The 17,264-nt window shown below is 46.8% G+C and overlaps 1 protein-coding gene across 1 annotated transcript in view; it reads right to left on the bottom strand.

Annotated features, from left to right (window-relative positions):
- Window positions 1-17,264, bottom strand: part of LOC140395118 (A disintegrin and metalloproteinase with thrombospondin motifs 6-like) — a 168,712-nt gene that overhangs the window by 143,802 nt on the left and 7,646 nt on the right. The window contains exon 2 of the mRNA XM_072482567.1: window positions 15,055-15,394. Within this exon, the coding sequence (XP_072338668.1) occupies window positions 15,055-15,151 (97 nt within the window). The 5' untranslated portion in view covers window positions 15,152-15,394. The remainder of the gene's footprint in view (window positions 1-15,054; window positions 15,395-17,264) is intronic.

Genomic DNA, 17,264 nt, shown 5'->3' with positions numbered 1-17,264 from the left:
CCTCATCAGGTCACCTTCATCAGGTGAAGTCTTCGCCTGATGAAGGAGCAGCACTCCAAAGCTAGTGATTTCAAATAAACCTGTTGGACTTTAACCTGGTACTGTGAGACTTCTTACTGTGCCCCCCCAGTCCAGCGCTGGCATCTACATATCTTCTTCACAATGTTCAGTTTATAATAATCTTGCACGCAATGTTCAGTCTATAATAATCTTGCAATTAAGGAGTTCCTCCCTTAAACCTTAACTCAAAAATATATTAATTTTTTTCATGCTCTTTTAACATTATTCAAATATTCTCATGCTGTGGTGGAAGTTTTGATTAATAGAACTAATGTCCTCACTTTTATCTTACTCAATCCTTGCGGAATATTTTGTGACCAGGAATGTTCATCTCCTAGTCCAGTCCTAACCAAAGTCAAGTCCCACACGAATGATATTATATCAAACTTCATATAGTAATATTTGCATCCAGGTCAATCTGATTTGTATACTTTAACTCAAATCGCTTTCTCTCTATTTAACAATCTCAGCAGTTTTCATTCCTCTTCCTTCGGATCTCTTTTACTCTCATGTTTCCTACGCTCGATTCTCCAATTCTTCGTCAAAACGCTGGCGTTTCACTCTGGATTTTCCTTAAGAATGTCCTGAGTGATTCGCCTACTTGCAGGAGGCTGGCAGGGCCCCGGAGTGCTTCTGGCAGCTCTGGTTGCAGATACGGGGCCCTGCACCTCCGGTCAGGAGTCCGTGCATGCGCACCGAGGCGGCCTGCGACAGCCGCCCCGTGGGATATGGCGGACTCGCACCGTGGAGTAGCACCAAAAATGTTGCCCCCCCCCCCCCCCCCCCCCCCCCGCGAGGTCACACACACCCATGGGACCGTTCCGCCTGATCACCCCCCTGGCCATCCATGAGGCCTCCCCCTCGGTGATCGATCCCCAAGCCCCCCATCAAGGCGGCCGTTCCTGACAGCCGATAGGTGGTTAGAACCATGCCGTTGGGAACTCGGCCAGTGTTCCTTGGGAGAATCACGGTGGGGTGGGGGGGGCCTCTGTCAATGGCCTCCTACCCGGGGGGCCTCTGTCAATGGCCGCCTACCCGCGCCGCGTGGTTCACGCTCGTGGGAGAGGCGTCGGACCGGATTTCAGGGTAAACGCCCATTCTCTGCCCCCACGCCGATCACGATTTTGGCGTGGAGGCTCGGAAGCCCCTTATTCATTTTGTATTCTTGAAGAGGTGGTGGTGTAAAAAAGAATAAGAGTCGGTTTGATTTAGCCTCAGCATAGGAGCTGACATTGTCCCATCCATTTGATTGTACTGGAATTAAGGAAACCAGTGAATTATGTGTGCTCTAGCGGCATGTAAATGTAGGAAAATTTCATGATGCAAAATAAATTGGTAAAGTATTTCAATAAAACAACTCCAGGTGTGTCACAAAAACCATGAGAATGGCAAGTCAAATACTTTACCAGAAGGGATTTGATGAAGTGCTGCAGAACAGACTTGTAAGAAAAGTTACAGCTCAAGAAGTAAAAGGGACAGTCGTAGCATGGATACAAAATTGATTGGGTGGCAGAAAACAAAGATTAGTGCTGAACGATTGTTTTTGTTTGGACGGAGGAAGGATTATAGAGGAGTTTCCCCAGGGGTTGGGTTCGGACATCTGCTCTTCCTGATACGTATTAAATGACCAAGACCATAGCATAGAGGGCACAAGTTCGAAATTTGAAGATGATATAAAACTTGGAAGTATTGTGAACAATGAGAAGGATAGTGTTGAACATCAAAAGGACACAGACAGGTTGGTGGAATGAGTGGACAAATGGCGAATGAAATGTATTGAAGGGAAGCGTGAAGTGTTTCAGTTTGGTAGAAAGAACGCAGAACTGACGCAAAATTAAAGATAGAACTCTGAAGGGGAAACAGGTGCAGAGAAACCTAGGTGTATACCCAGGTCAAGAGAGTGGTGAATAAAGGATATGGCGGAGGAAGAGCTGGGTGGTGAGCTGGAGGCTGGTTTGTGGGAGGATGCCCTGAGATGAGACAATGCATCCTCGTCATGTGCCAGGCTTAGTCTGATACAATTTAAGGTGGTCAACAGGGCACAAATGACGGTGGCCAGGATGAGTTCTTTGAGGGGCGGGGGATAGGTGTGGGCGGTGTGTAGGGGGGCCTGCGAACCATGTCCATGTGTTTTGGACATGTCCGAAGTTTAGGGGATTTTGGCTTACGTCCTGTCGGAGATACTGAGGGTAAGGGTCGTTCCGAGTCCAGAGGTGGCGATATTTGGTATGTCAGAAGACCCGGGAGTCCAGGGGGCGAGAGAGGACGATGTCTTGGCCCTTGCCTCCCTAGTAGCCCGGAGATGGATTTTATTGACATGCAGGGACTCGGAGCCCCTGAAGTCAGGGGTATGGGTCCGTGACATGGCTGAGTTTCTCCGGCTTTAGAAGATTAAGTTCGCTCTGAGGGGATCGATGCTAGGGTTCGCCCGGAGGTGGCAGCCGTTTATCGACTTCTTCGGGAAAAATTAAGCTGTCAGCAGTTTCGTGTGGGGGGGGGGGGGGTTAGTGGGGAATTGGGATTGGGGAGTCGTTGATGTAGGCCATGTTAGCTGGGTCGTGTTGCTGGTTGGGTGTGCGGTTGTTCATTTTGTTATTTCGTTTTCTTGTTAAAATTGTAATATAAATACCTTAATAAAATATTTTTCAAAAAAAAAATAAAGGATATGGCATCCTGGGCTTTATCAAGAGGGGCACAGAATACAAAAACAAGGAAGCTATGTTAGACTTGTCTAAATCACTTTTTTTTGCCTCAACTGGAGTTTTGCCTCCAGATCTGAGCACCACACTTTAGGAAGGATGCAAAGGCATTAAGAGTGCAGAAAAGATTCAGGTAATAGTTCCAGGGATTCGGGAACGTCAGTTACGTAGAATGATTGGAGAAAAGAAGGTTAAGAGGAAATTTGATGGAGGTCTTCAAAATCATGGGGAGTCTGGGCAGATGGGGAGAAATTGTTCCTTTTTGTGGAAGGGCTGAGAGGCAGAGGGTGCAAATTTAAGGTAATTGGCAAAATAAACGTTGGCGAGCTGTGGGAAAACTGTTTTATACGGCGATGGCTAGAACCTGGAATGCACTGCCAGAGATTGTGGTGGGCCAGGATTAATTGAAGCTTTCAAAAAGCAATTGGAAGATGATCTGAAAATGAAACATTTGCCGAGCTGCACAAAAATATACAGGGGAGTGGTATTGTTCCTTTGATATTGTCATTTTCAGTCAGATAAAGGATGGACACTGTAACTATGTTGGCAACAGATAACATAGTCGAAGGGCCAGTAGAGACATGACAGGATGAATGGCCTGCTTCTCTGCTGTATTCATTCTAATGATTCTATGAATTCCCGATCTTTGCAAGCAAAAAATAACACACATTTCCACCCAGAAATACAATTGACACTGCTCATTTATTAACTTGTTAAGAACCAAATGGAAGTGGTAATGCACAAGTTCCAAATAATTAATGGAACACCAAGGGAGATCCCTGATGAATTAAGCATAACTGAGTCATGAAATACTGAAACAGCTGCAATACAAACAAGCTGATGTGAAGCCAAACATCATAATTGTGCTCCCCAGTCCAAGCTGTGAACTACTGCCTCCTGTTGCAGTTGGAGAGCTTATATTTGGTCCCTGATGAGGGTCAGTAACTAGAATAAAAACGTGCCAAACGTCTGCTTCAGCATCCACCTGGACTTGTGCATCTCTTTCGTGGAAAAACTCTGTCCCGTGACCCTGGTGGTACGTTATGCAAGGTGGATGAGATCCTTGCTGGTAAATCTGTGACCAATTACATTGTGCGTTTATATTTGCAGCTGAGTTCAGTAAATACAATGATTCAGTGCCAGTTCCAGCTAGACAACAGTTTAACCGCCTATACCCCAAGTCCTTCTGTCTCAGAGATCCAAGACATCCTGAACACTTTTAACATGTTGCTCAATGGCTCCATTGACATACACTGAACATGATGACAAACCAAAGTGTGAAATCTTCTCCCAGGGATTTTCACACTGTTTCTCGATGGAGCCAAGTTGGGCCTGGACTCTAGACTAATGGTGCAACTTTAGTGTAAGCCGGAAATTAGCTTTGTTTTTGCCTCTGCTTTTACCACACTGAAAGCTGCCAAACTTCAGGAATTTGCTCCTTTTAAAACTATACAGCAGCTAGTTAAATAAACAGGATGTTTTCTATATGTCTGAAAGTTCAGTCTCCCTTAATAATTTGTTTCCCTTGCAATACATACGGAATCACAATGTTTCATTGTTACAGGAAGTTAAAATAGCAGTTTGCAGGAGACAGGTATGCAAAGTATTTGGTGTATATCCGCAATTTGAAAAGCAGCTAATTGCATACGCCTTTCAAGTACTACTCATACCTTTCGGTCATTCGTTCGAAGCAATATCAGAGGATTGGCTGCAATAAACTTAAGTGGTTACTTAAGTGGCACGCCGGAACTGCCGGCGTGTTATGGTGCATGCGCGGGGGGTTCTCTACTCTGCGCCGGCCAATGCATCATTGAACAAAGAGATATGGAATAGTTCACAGCATTCATAAATAGGTATGCTCAAGGAACTGGTAATTATAGTCCACCTTGTTCTAAATTAACTAGCAATAAAGAAAGATTTCTCCCCAGGTTACAGCCCAACGAATGGTGCCGATTGCGAGTCAGACTTGTCTTTTCCTGCTTAATACTGAGTCTTTTACCCTGAGAGTTGCTGAAAGTGCAAAACATAAACAGTGTAGCACCCTGTACAGAGCTAGAGTAAAAACAGAAAGTGCTGGAAATACACAACACATCTGGCAGTATCGTGGAGACATTTTGAGTTGAATATGACCCTTGTATGAATTTTATTCTGTCGAAAGGTGGTAAGGGGAGGAAGAAATAAAGGGTTAAAGATAAAATAACAAAGATGTCTTTTCCTTCGTGGAATGTCGTTGGCTGGGCCAGCATTTGTTGCCCATCCCTAGTTGCCCTTGAACAAAATGGCTTGTTAGGCCAATTCAGAGCCAACCACATTGCTGTCGGTCTGGACTCAGGCCAGACCAGGTAGAGTTTGCAGATTTCCTTCCCTAAAGAGATGAGTAAACCAGTTGGGTAATGGTCACCATGGCCGGGATTCTCCTTTCCGGGGACTAAGTCCCCACACTGGCGGGAAAACTGGTGCCAACCGCTCCGACGTCAACGGGTCCCCAAGGTGAAGAATTCTCCACTTACCTCCAATTTCTCGGGAGCTAGGTGGACGCTGGAGGGGTTGCCGCCGCTCCAGCCGGCGCCAAAGGGACTGCGTGAGTTTGCGCATGCGCGGAACTGCCGGCGTGTTATGGTGCATGCGCGGGGGGTTCTCTACTCTGCGCCGGCCATGGCGGAGCCCTACAGAGGCCGGCGCGGAAGGAAGGAGCGCCCCCATGGCACAGGCCCGCCCGTGAATCCCGCCCCCGCCGGTTGCCGAATTCTCCGGCACCGGAGATTCGGCGGGGGCAGGAATCGCGCCGCGCTGGTTGGCGGGCCCCCACCCGCGATTCTCCGGCCCGTATGGGCTGAAGTCCTGCTGCTAGAATGCCTGTCCCGCCGGCGTGGAATAAACCACCTCTCTTACCGGCGGGACAAGGCGGCGCGGGCGGGGCTCCGGGGTCCTGGGGGAGGTCACGGGGCGATCTGGCCCCGGGGGGTGCCCCCACGGTGGCCTGGCCCGCGATCGGGGCCCACCGATCCGCGGGTGGGCCTGTGCCGTGGGGGCACTCTTTTCCTTCCGCCTTCGCCACGGTCTCCACCATGGCGGAGGCGGAAGAGACTCCCTCCACAGCGCATGCGCGGGGATGCCGTGAGCGGCCGCTAACGCTCCCGCGCATGCGCCGCCCGGCAATGTCATTTCCGCGGCAGCTGGCGGGGCACTTCCGCCAGCTGGCGGGGTGGAAATCAGTCCTCCAAGATGCGGAGGATTCCGCACCTTTGGGGCGGCGCGATGCCCGACTGATTTGCGTCGTTTTTGGCGCTGGTCGGCGGACATCGCGCCGATACCGGAGAATTTCGCCCAAGATTCAGACCAGCACATGGCAAAAAAAAGGGGGAACAGAGTTTATGCTCTGAAATTGTTAAACTCAATGGTCCAGGAGGCTGCAAGTGCCCATTCCGAAGATCAGGTGCTGTTCCTCGAGTTTGCATTGAATTTCACTGGAACACAGCAGTTGGCCAAGAATAGAAATGTGAGTGAGAGCAAGTTGGTGAATTCAGATGACAATTAAGCAATTGGGAGTTTGGGGCCATTCCAGCGGGCTGAGTGGAGGTGTTCTGAAAAGCGGTAACCCAATGTGCATTTGGTCTCCCCAGTGTAATATCCACATTGTGAACAGCGAGTATACATGTGTACTAAATTTAAAGTAGTACGTGTAATTTGCTGCTTCACCTGGAAGGACTGTTTGGATGGTGAAGAGAAAGGAGATCAAATACAAGTGTCACACCTCCCACGATTGCAACAGAAGGTGCCGTGACAAGGGGATGTGTTGTTGGGGGTGATTGATGAGTGGACTAGGATTTTGCAGAGCGAATGGTCCTTTCAGAATGATGACAGGGGAGGGGAAGGGATGATGCGTCTGAGGATCCTGGGATTATATTCATTGGAGTTTAGGAGGTTGAGGGGAGATCTAATAGAAACTTACAAGACAATGAATGGCTTAGATAGGGTGGATGTAGGGAAGTTGTTTCCATTAGCAGGGGAGACTAGGACCCGGGGGCACAGCCTTAGAATAAAAGGGAGTCACTTTAGAACAGAGATGAGGAGAAATTTCTTCCAGAGAGTGGTGGGTCTGTGGAATTCATTGCCACAGAGGGCGGTGGAGGCCGGGACGTTGAGTGTCTTTAAGACAGAAGTTGATAAATTCTTGATTTCTCATGGAATTAAGGGCTATGGAGAGAGAGCGGGTAAATGGAGTTGAAATCAGCCATGATTGAATGGTGGAGTGGACTCGATGGGCCGAATGGCCTTACTTCCACTCCTATGTCTTATGGTCTTATGCGGTGGTGGTATCACATGCTGGAGGTTGTAAAAATGAATGTGGAAGCTGATGGGGTGGAAAATGAGGCTAAGAGCAACATGGTTCTGGGAGGGAAGAGAGGTGTGGGAGCAGGAGTGAGGGAAATGGGACGGACATGGTTGAGGGCATTGTCAACAATGGTGGTGGCAGGCGGAATCCTCGAGGAAAAAGAAAGGTACATCAGAAGCGCTGCTGTGAAAGGAATCTCAAATTGCACATTTCAAAATGTTATGTTCTTAATGCTGGGTCATTGTTGGGTCATTGTTCTGGAAAGCATCTGCCATACTCCCATTTTGCTAGAATTGCAAGCATATTGGCTCTGTGCAAGATTATATCAGCAATTTCCTGAGGGAAAGTAATTTTTGTTCAATTAACTCTCTTGTTCACATAAAGGGACGTTTGTTTTCCTGCTTCATCAATCTTGTCAGGCTACACCTGTACTGATGGGGAGTATTCTGGAATAGCTCAATAGAAAACAGCAGGGCCAATGATTTTAGTATAGCTTGAGACCCCAGCTGGAGCCAAGCTCAGGAAACCACCAGACTGGGAATTCAGTGTACAGCATCAAGGATCCGCTGCTATCTCATAGTCCTTAGGCTAGTTTAAAGTTTCTGCCCAGTTCACTCTACGGAGAAGCTTTAGAATAGTACTTGTCCGTGACATTGCCCAGGAAGGGGCCTCACATATGTGTGCTCATGCCAGTAGTAAAATTCACTTAAAAAAACAAATCATGCATCAACCTTCTTCTGAGACGCTGGGCGGGGTATTCCGTGCAACCCGCTGCGTGTTCCGCGGAAGCGAAGATGACCTGCCATTGGCCAACATCGGGATCTTTTGGTCCAGCCATTGTCAATGGGGTTTCCCGTTGAATTCACCGAGAATTCAACGCTTGAGAAACCAGCGGAGGGGGTTCGCCGTCAGCTGGATCAGAAACATCCACTGGCCTGAACTGCTGGAATATTCCGGCCTAATCTTTTGTATCTGTTCAGTGGGTACATAAACTGAGCATTACAACCCAAAACTATCTCATTTAGAAGTAATTTTCTTCTTTCCCCATTGTACTGAGTTCAGACAGAAAGATAGGCATAAAAAGAATAAAAATAACAATTGGTGAGATATTCCAGCACCCCATGCCACAGAACAACCCATCAGGCACCTTTGAATTATCTAAAATAGAACAGGGTCAAAATATGGACACAAATATCATGGGCTGGATTCTCCGCACCCCAACACCAAAATCGGGTTTGGCGCTGGGTCGGAGAATCCAGCTTCAAGCATGAAATCGGGACCGGCGCCGGTTCCGCGATTCTCCGCCCCCCGGAAAAGCGGCGTACTCGGGAGTATGCCGCGCCGCGTATCCACCACCTGCGGCCATTGTTTGAGGCCCGCCCCGCTATTCTCCGTCCCCAACCGGCCGAAGTCCCAACGGCGTATTTCTAATGTGGTCCCACTGTCCGTGATACCCACGTGGCGGTTGCGGACTCAGTCCGTGACCGTCGCAGTCGGGGGTGGGGTGACCGGAGGGCGGGGGGGGGGGGGGGGCTCATTCGGGACTGGGCTTTTATTGTGCGGGCGGTCCGGGTTGGGTGAGCGGCTGATAGGGGTCACTATTTCCGTGGTCCAGGTCCGCAGTCTGAGTCCGTCATGGAGCACGGCGAGGCCGCTGGAGGTCGCCGCTGTGCACATGCGCGGCCTCTGATCTGGAAGTGCGGGGGGCCGTATCGGCAGCTGGAGGTGCGAGTTTCACAACAGTTGCCTGCTAGCCCCCTGCAAGACGGTGAATCTGTGGCCTTTTGACGCTAGTTTTCCCGGCGTAAAAGACCACAGTTTTCACGACAGTGTGGGGACATAGTCCCTGAAACGGAGAATCCAGCCCCATGATTTAGTGCCTGTTGTTTCCAGTACAGGCAGTGCACAAGGTTTGTGTGATAATTGTATTATGTAACCAGCACTAAGCATGCTGTTGAGTGGCTGCACTGATGAGCAGGGGGCACAAAATAGAGACAGAGGCCATCACCAGGAGAGAGTGGGTTGACTAAGCTGGAGTTTAGAAGAATGAGAGGGGATCTCATTGAAATGTGTAGAATTCTGACAGGGCTGGCAGACTGGGTGCAGGGATGTTGCTTCCTCTGGCTGGAGGGTCTCGAAAAAGGGGTCACAGTCTCAGGATACAGGGTAGGCTACTTAGGCCTGAGATGAGGAGAAATTTCTTCATTCAGACGGTGGGAACCTGTGGAACTTTCTACCCCATAAGGCTGTGGAGGCCAAGTCACTGAATGTATTAAAGAAAGAAATATATAGATTTCTAGATACTAAAGTTGTCAAGGGGTATGGGGAGAGAGTGGGACTGTGGTGTTGAGATGGTGAAGCAGGCTCGATGGGCCAAATGGCCTACTCCTATTATCGCCCACTTAAAGCTAGGCTGCACAACTTAAATCTACTTCGAATAAAAGATCGCAATCCTGAAACATTAACTCTTCTGCTCTCTCCACAGATGCTGCCAGACCTGATGAGCAAATTATCAGTATTTTCTGTATTTACTACTTAAAACCAGCTTGGTATTCTGGTTGGAGCAGGTGCTGGAAGTCATTTTAGAAATGATTTTGAATTGGAGGACATTCAGTCAAAACCATGGGAGAGACTGGGCACCAAGATTTTATCACACTACACTGGAGGCCTTGTTATAAGGAGAGAAGAGGGGGAGAAGGGGAGAGATGCCATCTACACAAAGGGGTTCAGACAAACGTTACGAAGGCAGGAGGAGCAGATAGCTGTGACAGTCAATGCGAGGAGTCTAATGCTGATGGCCTGGATGCAGATCTGTAAAAAGTTCAGCTGCCTCACACAAGTGGGCAAGGTCAGCGGATCAGCATTTCTTCAAAGGCCGATCGAACGGCCTTGCCGTGGCCGACACGGGGATCCCACAAGAAGCCTCGCGTGAGATTAGCGACGTTCGGGATCCTTGCAAGGTCCAATGAGATCTCACAAGACACCATGATCTGGATCTCGCCCACACTGGTTGGGATCCAGATTTGTATATTTAAGTGAGTAGTTAGGCTCACTTGTGACAGTGAGTAGATGGCCAGGCCATCAGGGGTCTCCCAGGCCATCGGAGGCCCCTGGGTGGTCGAGCTCTGGACAGCCTTGCACCCTGGCAGTGCTACCCTGGCACTGCCAAGGTGCCCATGTGGAACTGCCAGGCTGGCAGGGACACTGCCAGGGTTCCAGGCTGGCAGTGCCAAGGTGCCTGGTTGGCAGTGCCAAGGTGCCTGGTTGGCACTGCCAGGGATTAGACCCAGGGTCACCCTGCCATGCCCTTGTGAGGCGGGGTGAGAGGGGGCTTGATGGTCCCCTAACAGATAAGTTGGGGCTTTGGGGGGGGGGGTCCGGAGGCTGCCGTGGGGGGGGGGGGGTCCAAAGATCGTGGCGATCTCTTCCTATGCTGCTGAGCAGGGTTTGTCAGTGCAGGAGATGAAGGCAAGTGCGGCATCAGTCGGGCGTTCCTTGCCGAGGCCAAAAGAAAAATAGAGTCCCGTTTGATAGCAGGGTCATTCTCGGTGCTGCAGGTGCCCAGAAACACCTCAATAAATGTGCCCAAAATCTGACTCTGTTTTTTACCCCTGTTAAATCGCACCCATCATATCCTACATTGCTAATGCATGACATTCATATCACTCATCTACCGTCAATTTCATTCAACCACGACTCACGTTGAACATTCATAACTTCCTCTCTCCCTTACACTGCTGCAGGCCTCATAACCACACCTCACAGGTTGTACACGCGGCCAACTATTCAACTATGAAGCCACTTCACTCCCAACCACATTGCACCGTACTCAATGGCACTCTGCCCTCTTTCTTGTAGAGTATGATTGCGCACAACAGGAGGCAGCAGGAGCTGGCGGGGGCTGGCATTGATGTCGCCCTTACTCCCAAGGAAAGATCATACTCATCTTTGGACAATATCCAAGGCCAAAACCATCGAAGGTGACAGTATCCTCATAATTAATCAACCTGCTCACATCCCAGCTCCCTTCATCCCACACTCTCTTTGGATTTACAAGCTGTTGGGGTAATTATGCACGTTCATGTTTACTCCCTCCCTTGCCATCCATCACCAAACCTACCTTGTGCCTTTCTGCATTCAGATACCCCCAAGTAGATACTCCCTGGTCAAGCATCGGAGCAAGACGACAGTAATGTTGAAGAACGGTCATTTGATTTCATACTCGCAACCACCAGCTCCGATATTGACAGTTCACATAAATCTAGAAGGTCGCATAGAAACAGGACCTGCACATGGAAAGACCGACAGCCAGAGTTTTCCGGCAGTTTTCATCGGCAGGATCTTCCAGTCCCGTCAAGGGCACACCCCCATCATGGGTTTCCCGCTGGCAGGAGATGCATAAAACGGGAAGCCCCATTTACAATGGCGAGGCCAGAAGATCCCGTTGCCGGCCAATGGCTGGACGCCTCCGTCACCGCAAAACACATGGCGGATTGCACGGAAAATCCCGCCTAGTGTCTCAGAACGTTGCCGCATGATTTATGTTTTAAAGTGAGTTTTAGTATTGGCATGAGAAAACTTATGTGCTCCGCCGCGAAACACCGGGGGGGGGGGGGGGGCATGTAAAATCCCACCCAATAGAAACAAGTGGCCTGTAGCCAGGGCAAGGGGCATAGTGCATGTGCCACCTCGCCAGAGAGTGAGGGCAAAATGGGTTTCACTGCAAAGGACTCAACAGAGGACTTTGGTGGGCCAGTGTATAGAAGAAAGCTAATGGGGTTACACAACACAATGCTTGGTGTATTAGGAAGCCTGCCAAAAAGCCTGCAGTAAATGTCAAAGAGCTTGGCACAGGGCATTGTACAAAGCTTGGAGCCAAACTGTTCCAGCTTGTAAGTGATCGCCAAGTCCACTCATATACTTGTGGACTCAATCATAATGCAGTGTCTGACGGCCAGTGTTTCAGCTTCTAGTGCAACACATTGCTGTATTGGAAGCTTAGGCTACTATCATGCAAGGTCAGCTTGGTCTTACAAGCTCAGACTGCTGCCATTATCGTGTGGGTAGCAGCGTATAGTAGGGGGGCTCGAAGTGCGTCAGCGCAGTCCAGCAATCTGACACATTATTGACATTGCTGAGGTGTATCCTTGGGGGATGGTGGTGGCTCCCTGAAGCATGAGCCTGCTGTCCTCTCTGAAGAAGATTGCAATCTGCCTGTGCCCTTAATGTTTTCCTTCAGTCAACCAGATCAAACTTCTGCCGCTCATGGCAAGAAAGTGAAGTCTAGGCTCAGAGTTGCTGTAGATCATCCCCCATGGTCAATTGTAGTCTCCTTCACTCAATGTCAACCACAGGAGTAGGAGTATGGGGGCAGGCAGGTGACAGGGTGACAAGTACCAAAGGAATGCACAAAGGTGATTACTTGAATTTGACATGTAACATATGAGGATTTAATTTATCCTTCAGGTTTGGGGTGTTTATTTTGTGTTGCCTTCTATTTTTGCATTGTGGCCAAATGAACACTGTGTTGGCCAATACTAAAGGGAAGAGTGGGATTGTTGATGAATGGGGAATTGAGGTTGTAATTACTGGTATCATGGTTGGACTTCAAGTAGGCAATGCAGGACATCAAAGCTTTATACATTCAACTATGTTAACGGGCATGTATCCAACGATGTGCAGGTTAGGTGGATTGGCCATGCTAAATTGCTCCTTAGCGTCCAACGATGTGCAGGTTAGATGGATTGGCCATGATCAATGCAAGGGGTTACGTGGATAGGGCGGGAGAGTGGGTCCAGGTAGAGTGCTCTTTTGGAGGGTCGCTGCAGACTCGATGGGCCGAATGGCCTCCTTCTGCACTGTAGGGATTCTATGGGTTCTATGGATATTCATTGGTGGTCACATGTTATATTTCAATGTGGTCTGAGAGTAAAGTGTATTAAAAGCAAGAAAGATACCGTCTAATTATGGAAACACTAGCGCTGGGACTTTCCAGTCCCACCCGCCACAGGACTGGAAAGTCCTGCCCTAAGTCAATCCACCTATGGCTGGTCCGTCAAATTTTCCATCCCACCTGACCGACTGCCACTCCACAGAAGTTACAGCTTAGCCCGCTGTCCTTATGTAATTCTTGGAGAAACAAGCACTCACTTCGAGACACATTCGATGTACTCTAAACCTAACAATCTGAATGGGCCCCAATCATTCCAAAGTGGCCAAAAATTAAATACCGCACTGAAATGAATTGCAAAATACTACTGGCTTAAATTATAGCAGTAAAAGTATTGACAGCATGAGATTGGCACAGTTAATTTAGCTTCATTACAGAGAGAATAACGATCACTGCCGTATAGGTTTGAAGTAAATATTGAAAAAAGTTCTATAGTAGACCAGCTACTTGCCTTTACTTCCAGTAAAGTATAAATAATTTCAAAATATCCTATACTTTTCATTAGTAGTGTGGATGTTCAATGATTTTGATCACTGCAGGCCAGTCTGACTAGAATGGGGCCTCAAAATCTACCAACTCCTTGAGGTCAATTCTGTAAATGTGTGGGATGAAAAAAAGCTAGAATGGAACATCTGGTCTACTACTTAGCTCTCTTCTCAACTATGCAAACAGCCAAGTCTGGAGCTGCGATTTTGAGTTGATTTATATGTATTCTTCAAGAAACAGCAAGATAAAATATAAATAACAATTAGTTTTGAGAGATTTTATGGTTGTCAGTTGCACACCTTTTATAACCTCTAAACTGACAGTGTGTATGTGTTCCGATACAGAGCAATATATTTTCACATTACGAACAGAGAAAGGTCTACCCCTTCGCATCCTTAGCAAACTGCAATAGATTGCATCAGACTGTACAGGAAATGTTTTCAGAAAAGGTACACAGCTGGGTGCATGTTCAAAACTGTAATACTTCCATAGAATTATAAAAATTGAATGACACATTGCTGCATAATTATATGAATAGTTTTGGGATGTGAAGCAATATGCAATTTTGCGATAACCTGCTTTGCTAAATTATTTACATTTATATTTTCAAATAGCGTTCTTCCAACGTAGAGAAACCAAGCTATAAAGCTTAAGTCTTGAGCAAGGTTATAGATTCAAAGAAAGGTCTTTCTAAGGGCAGTGAATTCATGAAATAAACCATTCGAGGTGGTAATTGAATTGGGGTCAGATGCTATGTTTTAAAAGGTGCGGTATGATATAAATACAGGTATGATATAAACACAGAAGCGGGATTGAGGGCTTGGTATAATTTAACAGCACTGCTTGATCTTATTTCCAGGTGATAATTTAGTGTTCTTCAGAGATCTGCAGGTGATGAAGGAGAAAAATTATTGATAAAATAATCATTCATGGGCAATGGTTGAAATGGTTTTTAATGGGCCGAATAGCACTTCTAGTTGCAGATTTTTTCATGTACCTTTAGGGCGACATGGTAGTGCCGTGGTTAGCACTGCTGCCTCAAAGTGCCATGGACCCGGGTACAATTCCGGCTTTGGGTGACTGTCTATGTGGAGTTTGCACATTCTCCACGTGTCTGCGTGGATTTCCTCCGGGTGCTCTGGTCTCCTCCCACAGTCCAAAGATGTGCAGATTAGGTGGATTGGCCATGCTAAATTGCTCCCTAGTGTCCAAAAGGTTAGGTGGGATAGGTGTGGGCCTAGATGGGGTGCTCTTTTGGAGGGTCGGTGCAGATTTGATGGGTCGAATGGCCTCCTTCTGCACTGTAGGGATTCTATGATTCTTAACAACGAACAGCAACTGCCTCATTATTAGCAAAACACTGACATTTACGACAAACTGATAAACAACACATTAATAGTAAACAATTCACTGTCAGTACATTTAGGTTTGATTCATTCAGACTTGCTTATCAACCATGACATACAACTTTTTAAAAAACTTTTCAATTCTGCCTCTGTAAAAACTAATATTAAAAATATTACCTTGTGAATTCATTGAGTGAATTATGAGGCTGTGGAACACTGAGGGAGCCATCGTGAGGCATAAAATCCATGTTACAGTCCTCCAAACAACTTCCATAATTAAGTACACTAGAATCAGAGCAGCGAGTGTTGTGCCAAGCTAAATCACACTGTGCCAACATGTCTTCTCTCCAAACTCTTATTTATGTTTGGATGCTATTCTTTATTTTCCCAGTGGCCATCTCTGAGCACGGCTAAGTTTGTTGAAAAGCAGTTGGCTTAATTCACTTAGTATACTGGTGAGGTGATAACTTTTCCATACAATACGCAACATCAAAAGATCTTCACAGTGATGCAACTTCTGCAAGAGAGAAAATATATAAAAGTCTAATAATATTGGAGGCCTTGAAAAAGGCTTGAAAAGAAATCTTAAGGAGTTTTTTTTAATGTACTAGCCGTGCTGTTTGCAATTGTACGGACAGAATACAAATGTTTACTTTGCAAACAGTCTGCTTGGAAGCATATCAAGTCACATCAGATACACCTAGACTTAATCAAAAACAAAATACTGCCATGGAAATATGAAGTAAAAATAGAAATTACTGGAAATATATATTCAGCCGATCAAGGGCATTATGATTAATGTTATTATTAATTAAGGTTATCAACTTGAAATGTTAACTCCTGCCTTTCTCTCCACAAATGCTGAGTATTTCCAGTGCTCTCTGTATCACTTAGCTAGACTTAAATGTTCTAATGTACATTTGTCGGAAATTCATTTCCGTTGTTTCGCTACTTTTTCTCAGGTACCCAATATTGGAATAACTACATTTGAAGTGTGAGCACGGAAATTCATTTACTAAATCTGGAGACTATATACACCAGGCAGTTCATTTCGGACCCTGAGGACAAAGGTAGAAGGACATTCCCGGGCTCTGCCCTGGCACAGGCTGGTGCTAACATGTGCTGAGGCAGTGCCAGGACAGGATTCTCGTCGAACCCTCATGGGTGAGGTGTTTATATGTGTGGTGGGAGTGGGAGGAGAACAGTGATTGAAGGGGGGGATCTGCCAGCAATGACTGTCAGGGGGTTGGGGGGGGGGGGGGGGAATCTGCCGCCGATGACTGTTAGGGTGGACTGCCCCAAGACCTCTGGAATGTGCCCTGAGGGCTGTTCAGCTGCAGCAATGGTTGGGTTGCCCTTTAATGATGATGCTCCAATCTGTTTGAAGCTGTTTCCCGACACTAGGGGGCCCCGCCTTGCCGGAGTGATGGTGTTAACTACTTTTTTTTCCTCAGAGGCTCAAGATTCTATGAGAAATCCCGCCGGGACTGACACCGCCATTTTTTGGTAAGGTTCCACCCAATGTTTTGAGGTAAATATGACTTTGCTTCATAACTTCTGACAGCACTTTCTGTTTATATTTTGGATTTCCATCATCAGTCATATTTTGCTTTTATTTTAGAGAAAGATTACATATTTATACATTTAAATCTACAAGGTACCACTTTGCCAAATCTTAAACATGCATTGGCATGTTCTTCTTCAATCTTTCATAGTCTTTGTGACTATTCCTCAAGTCCCCCTGCTTGGGAGGATTCACTGTATTTCAATATTGTTCCCTCCAAATTCGAAAGTCAGATAGTGTGTGCATATAAGTGAGCAAAATCCCACGCAAAACACATCTCTCTAGAACATTACTGATACATTCAACCAGTCCAAGAAACCTCAATTTATCCTCACCTTTCACACTTTCATGCATCCTCCTACCACACGGTCACATTTCTCATTCGGGAGCTATTATCTATGTCTCAAGACTCTTTCGTGGTATCTGACCAAATAACTTGTTCAAACTCTGTAGAAACAACATCTACTGAGTTCCCTTTATCTAACCTCTTCCAGAGGTTTGATCAAGTATGGCAATCGCGGGTAGTTCATTACTCCATTTGCTTAGTAACTTTATCCCCATACTATATACCCAAATAACATAAATGAAATAAGACCTGCTGGCTTATGATTTCTGCACCTTATCCTACTTGTTTTATTTGAAGAAGGGTATCACAGTCCTCTAGTGTACGTTTCGTTTTCATATCCTCTACATTTTTCTTCCTAACTTCCTACAAGGCCATTAAAAGTTTACAAAAATTATGTTCCAGTAATATATCTAGCTTAAGTTTGGGCACTACTTTAGTTTGGACAAATCAGTGTTTGTGCAAGGAGAAAGATGGAAA

Source organism: Scyliorhinus torazame, chromosome 18 (genome assembly GCF_047496885.1).
Source record: "Scyliorhinus torazame isolate Kashiwa2021f chromosome 18, sScyTor2.1, whole genome shotgun sequence".
Taxonomy (NCBI): domain Eukaryota; kingdom Metazoa; phylum Chordata; class Chondrichthyes; order Carcharhiniformes; family Scyliorhinidae; genus Scyliorhinus; species Scyliorhinus torazame.
This window is presented reverse-complemented; position numbering and strand designations above follow the sequence as displayed.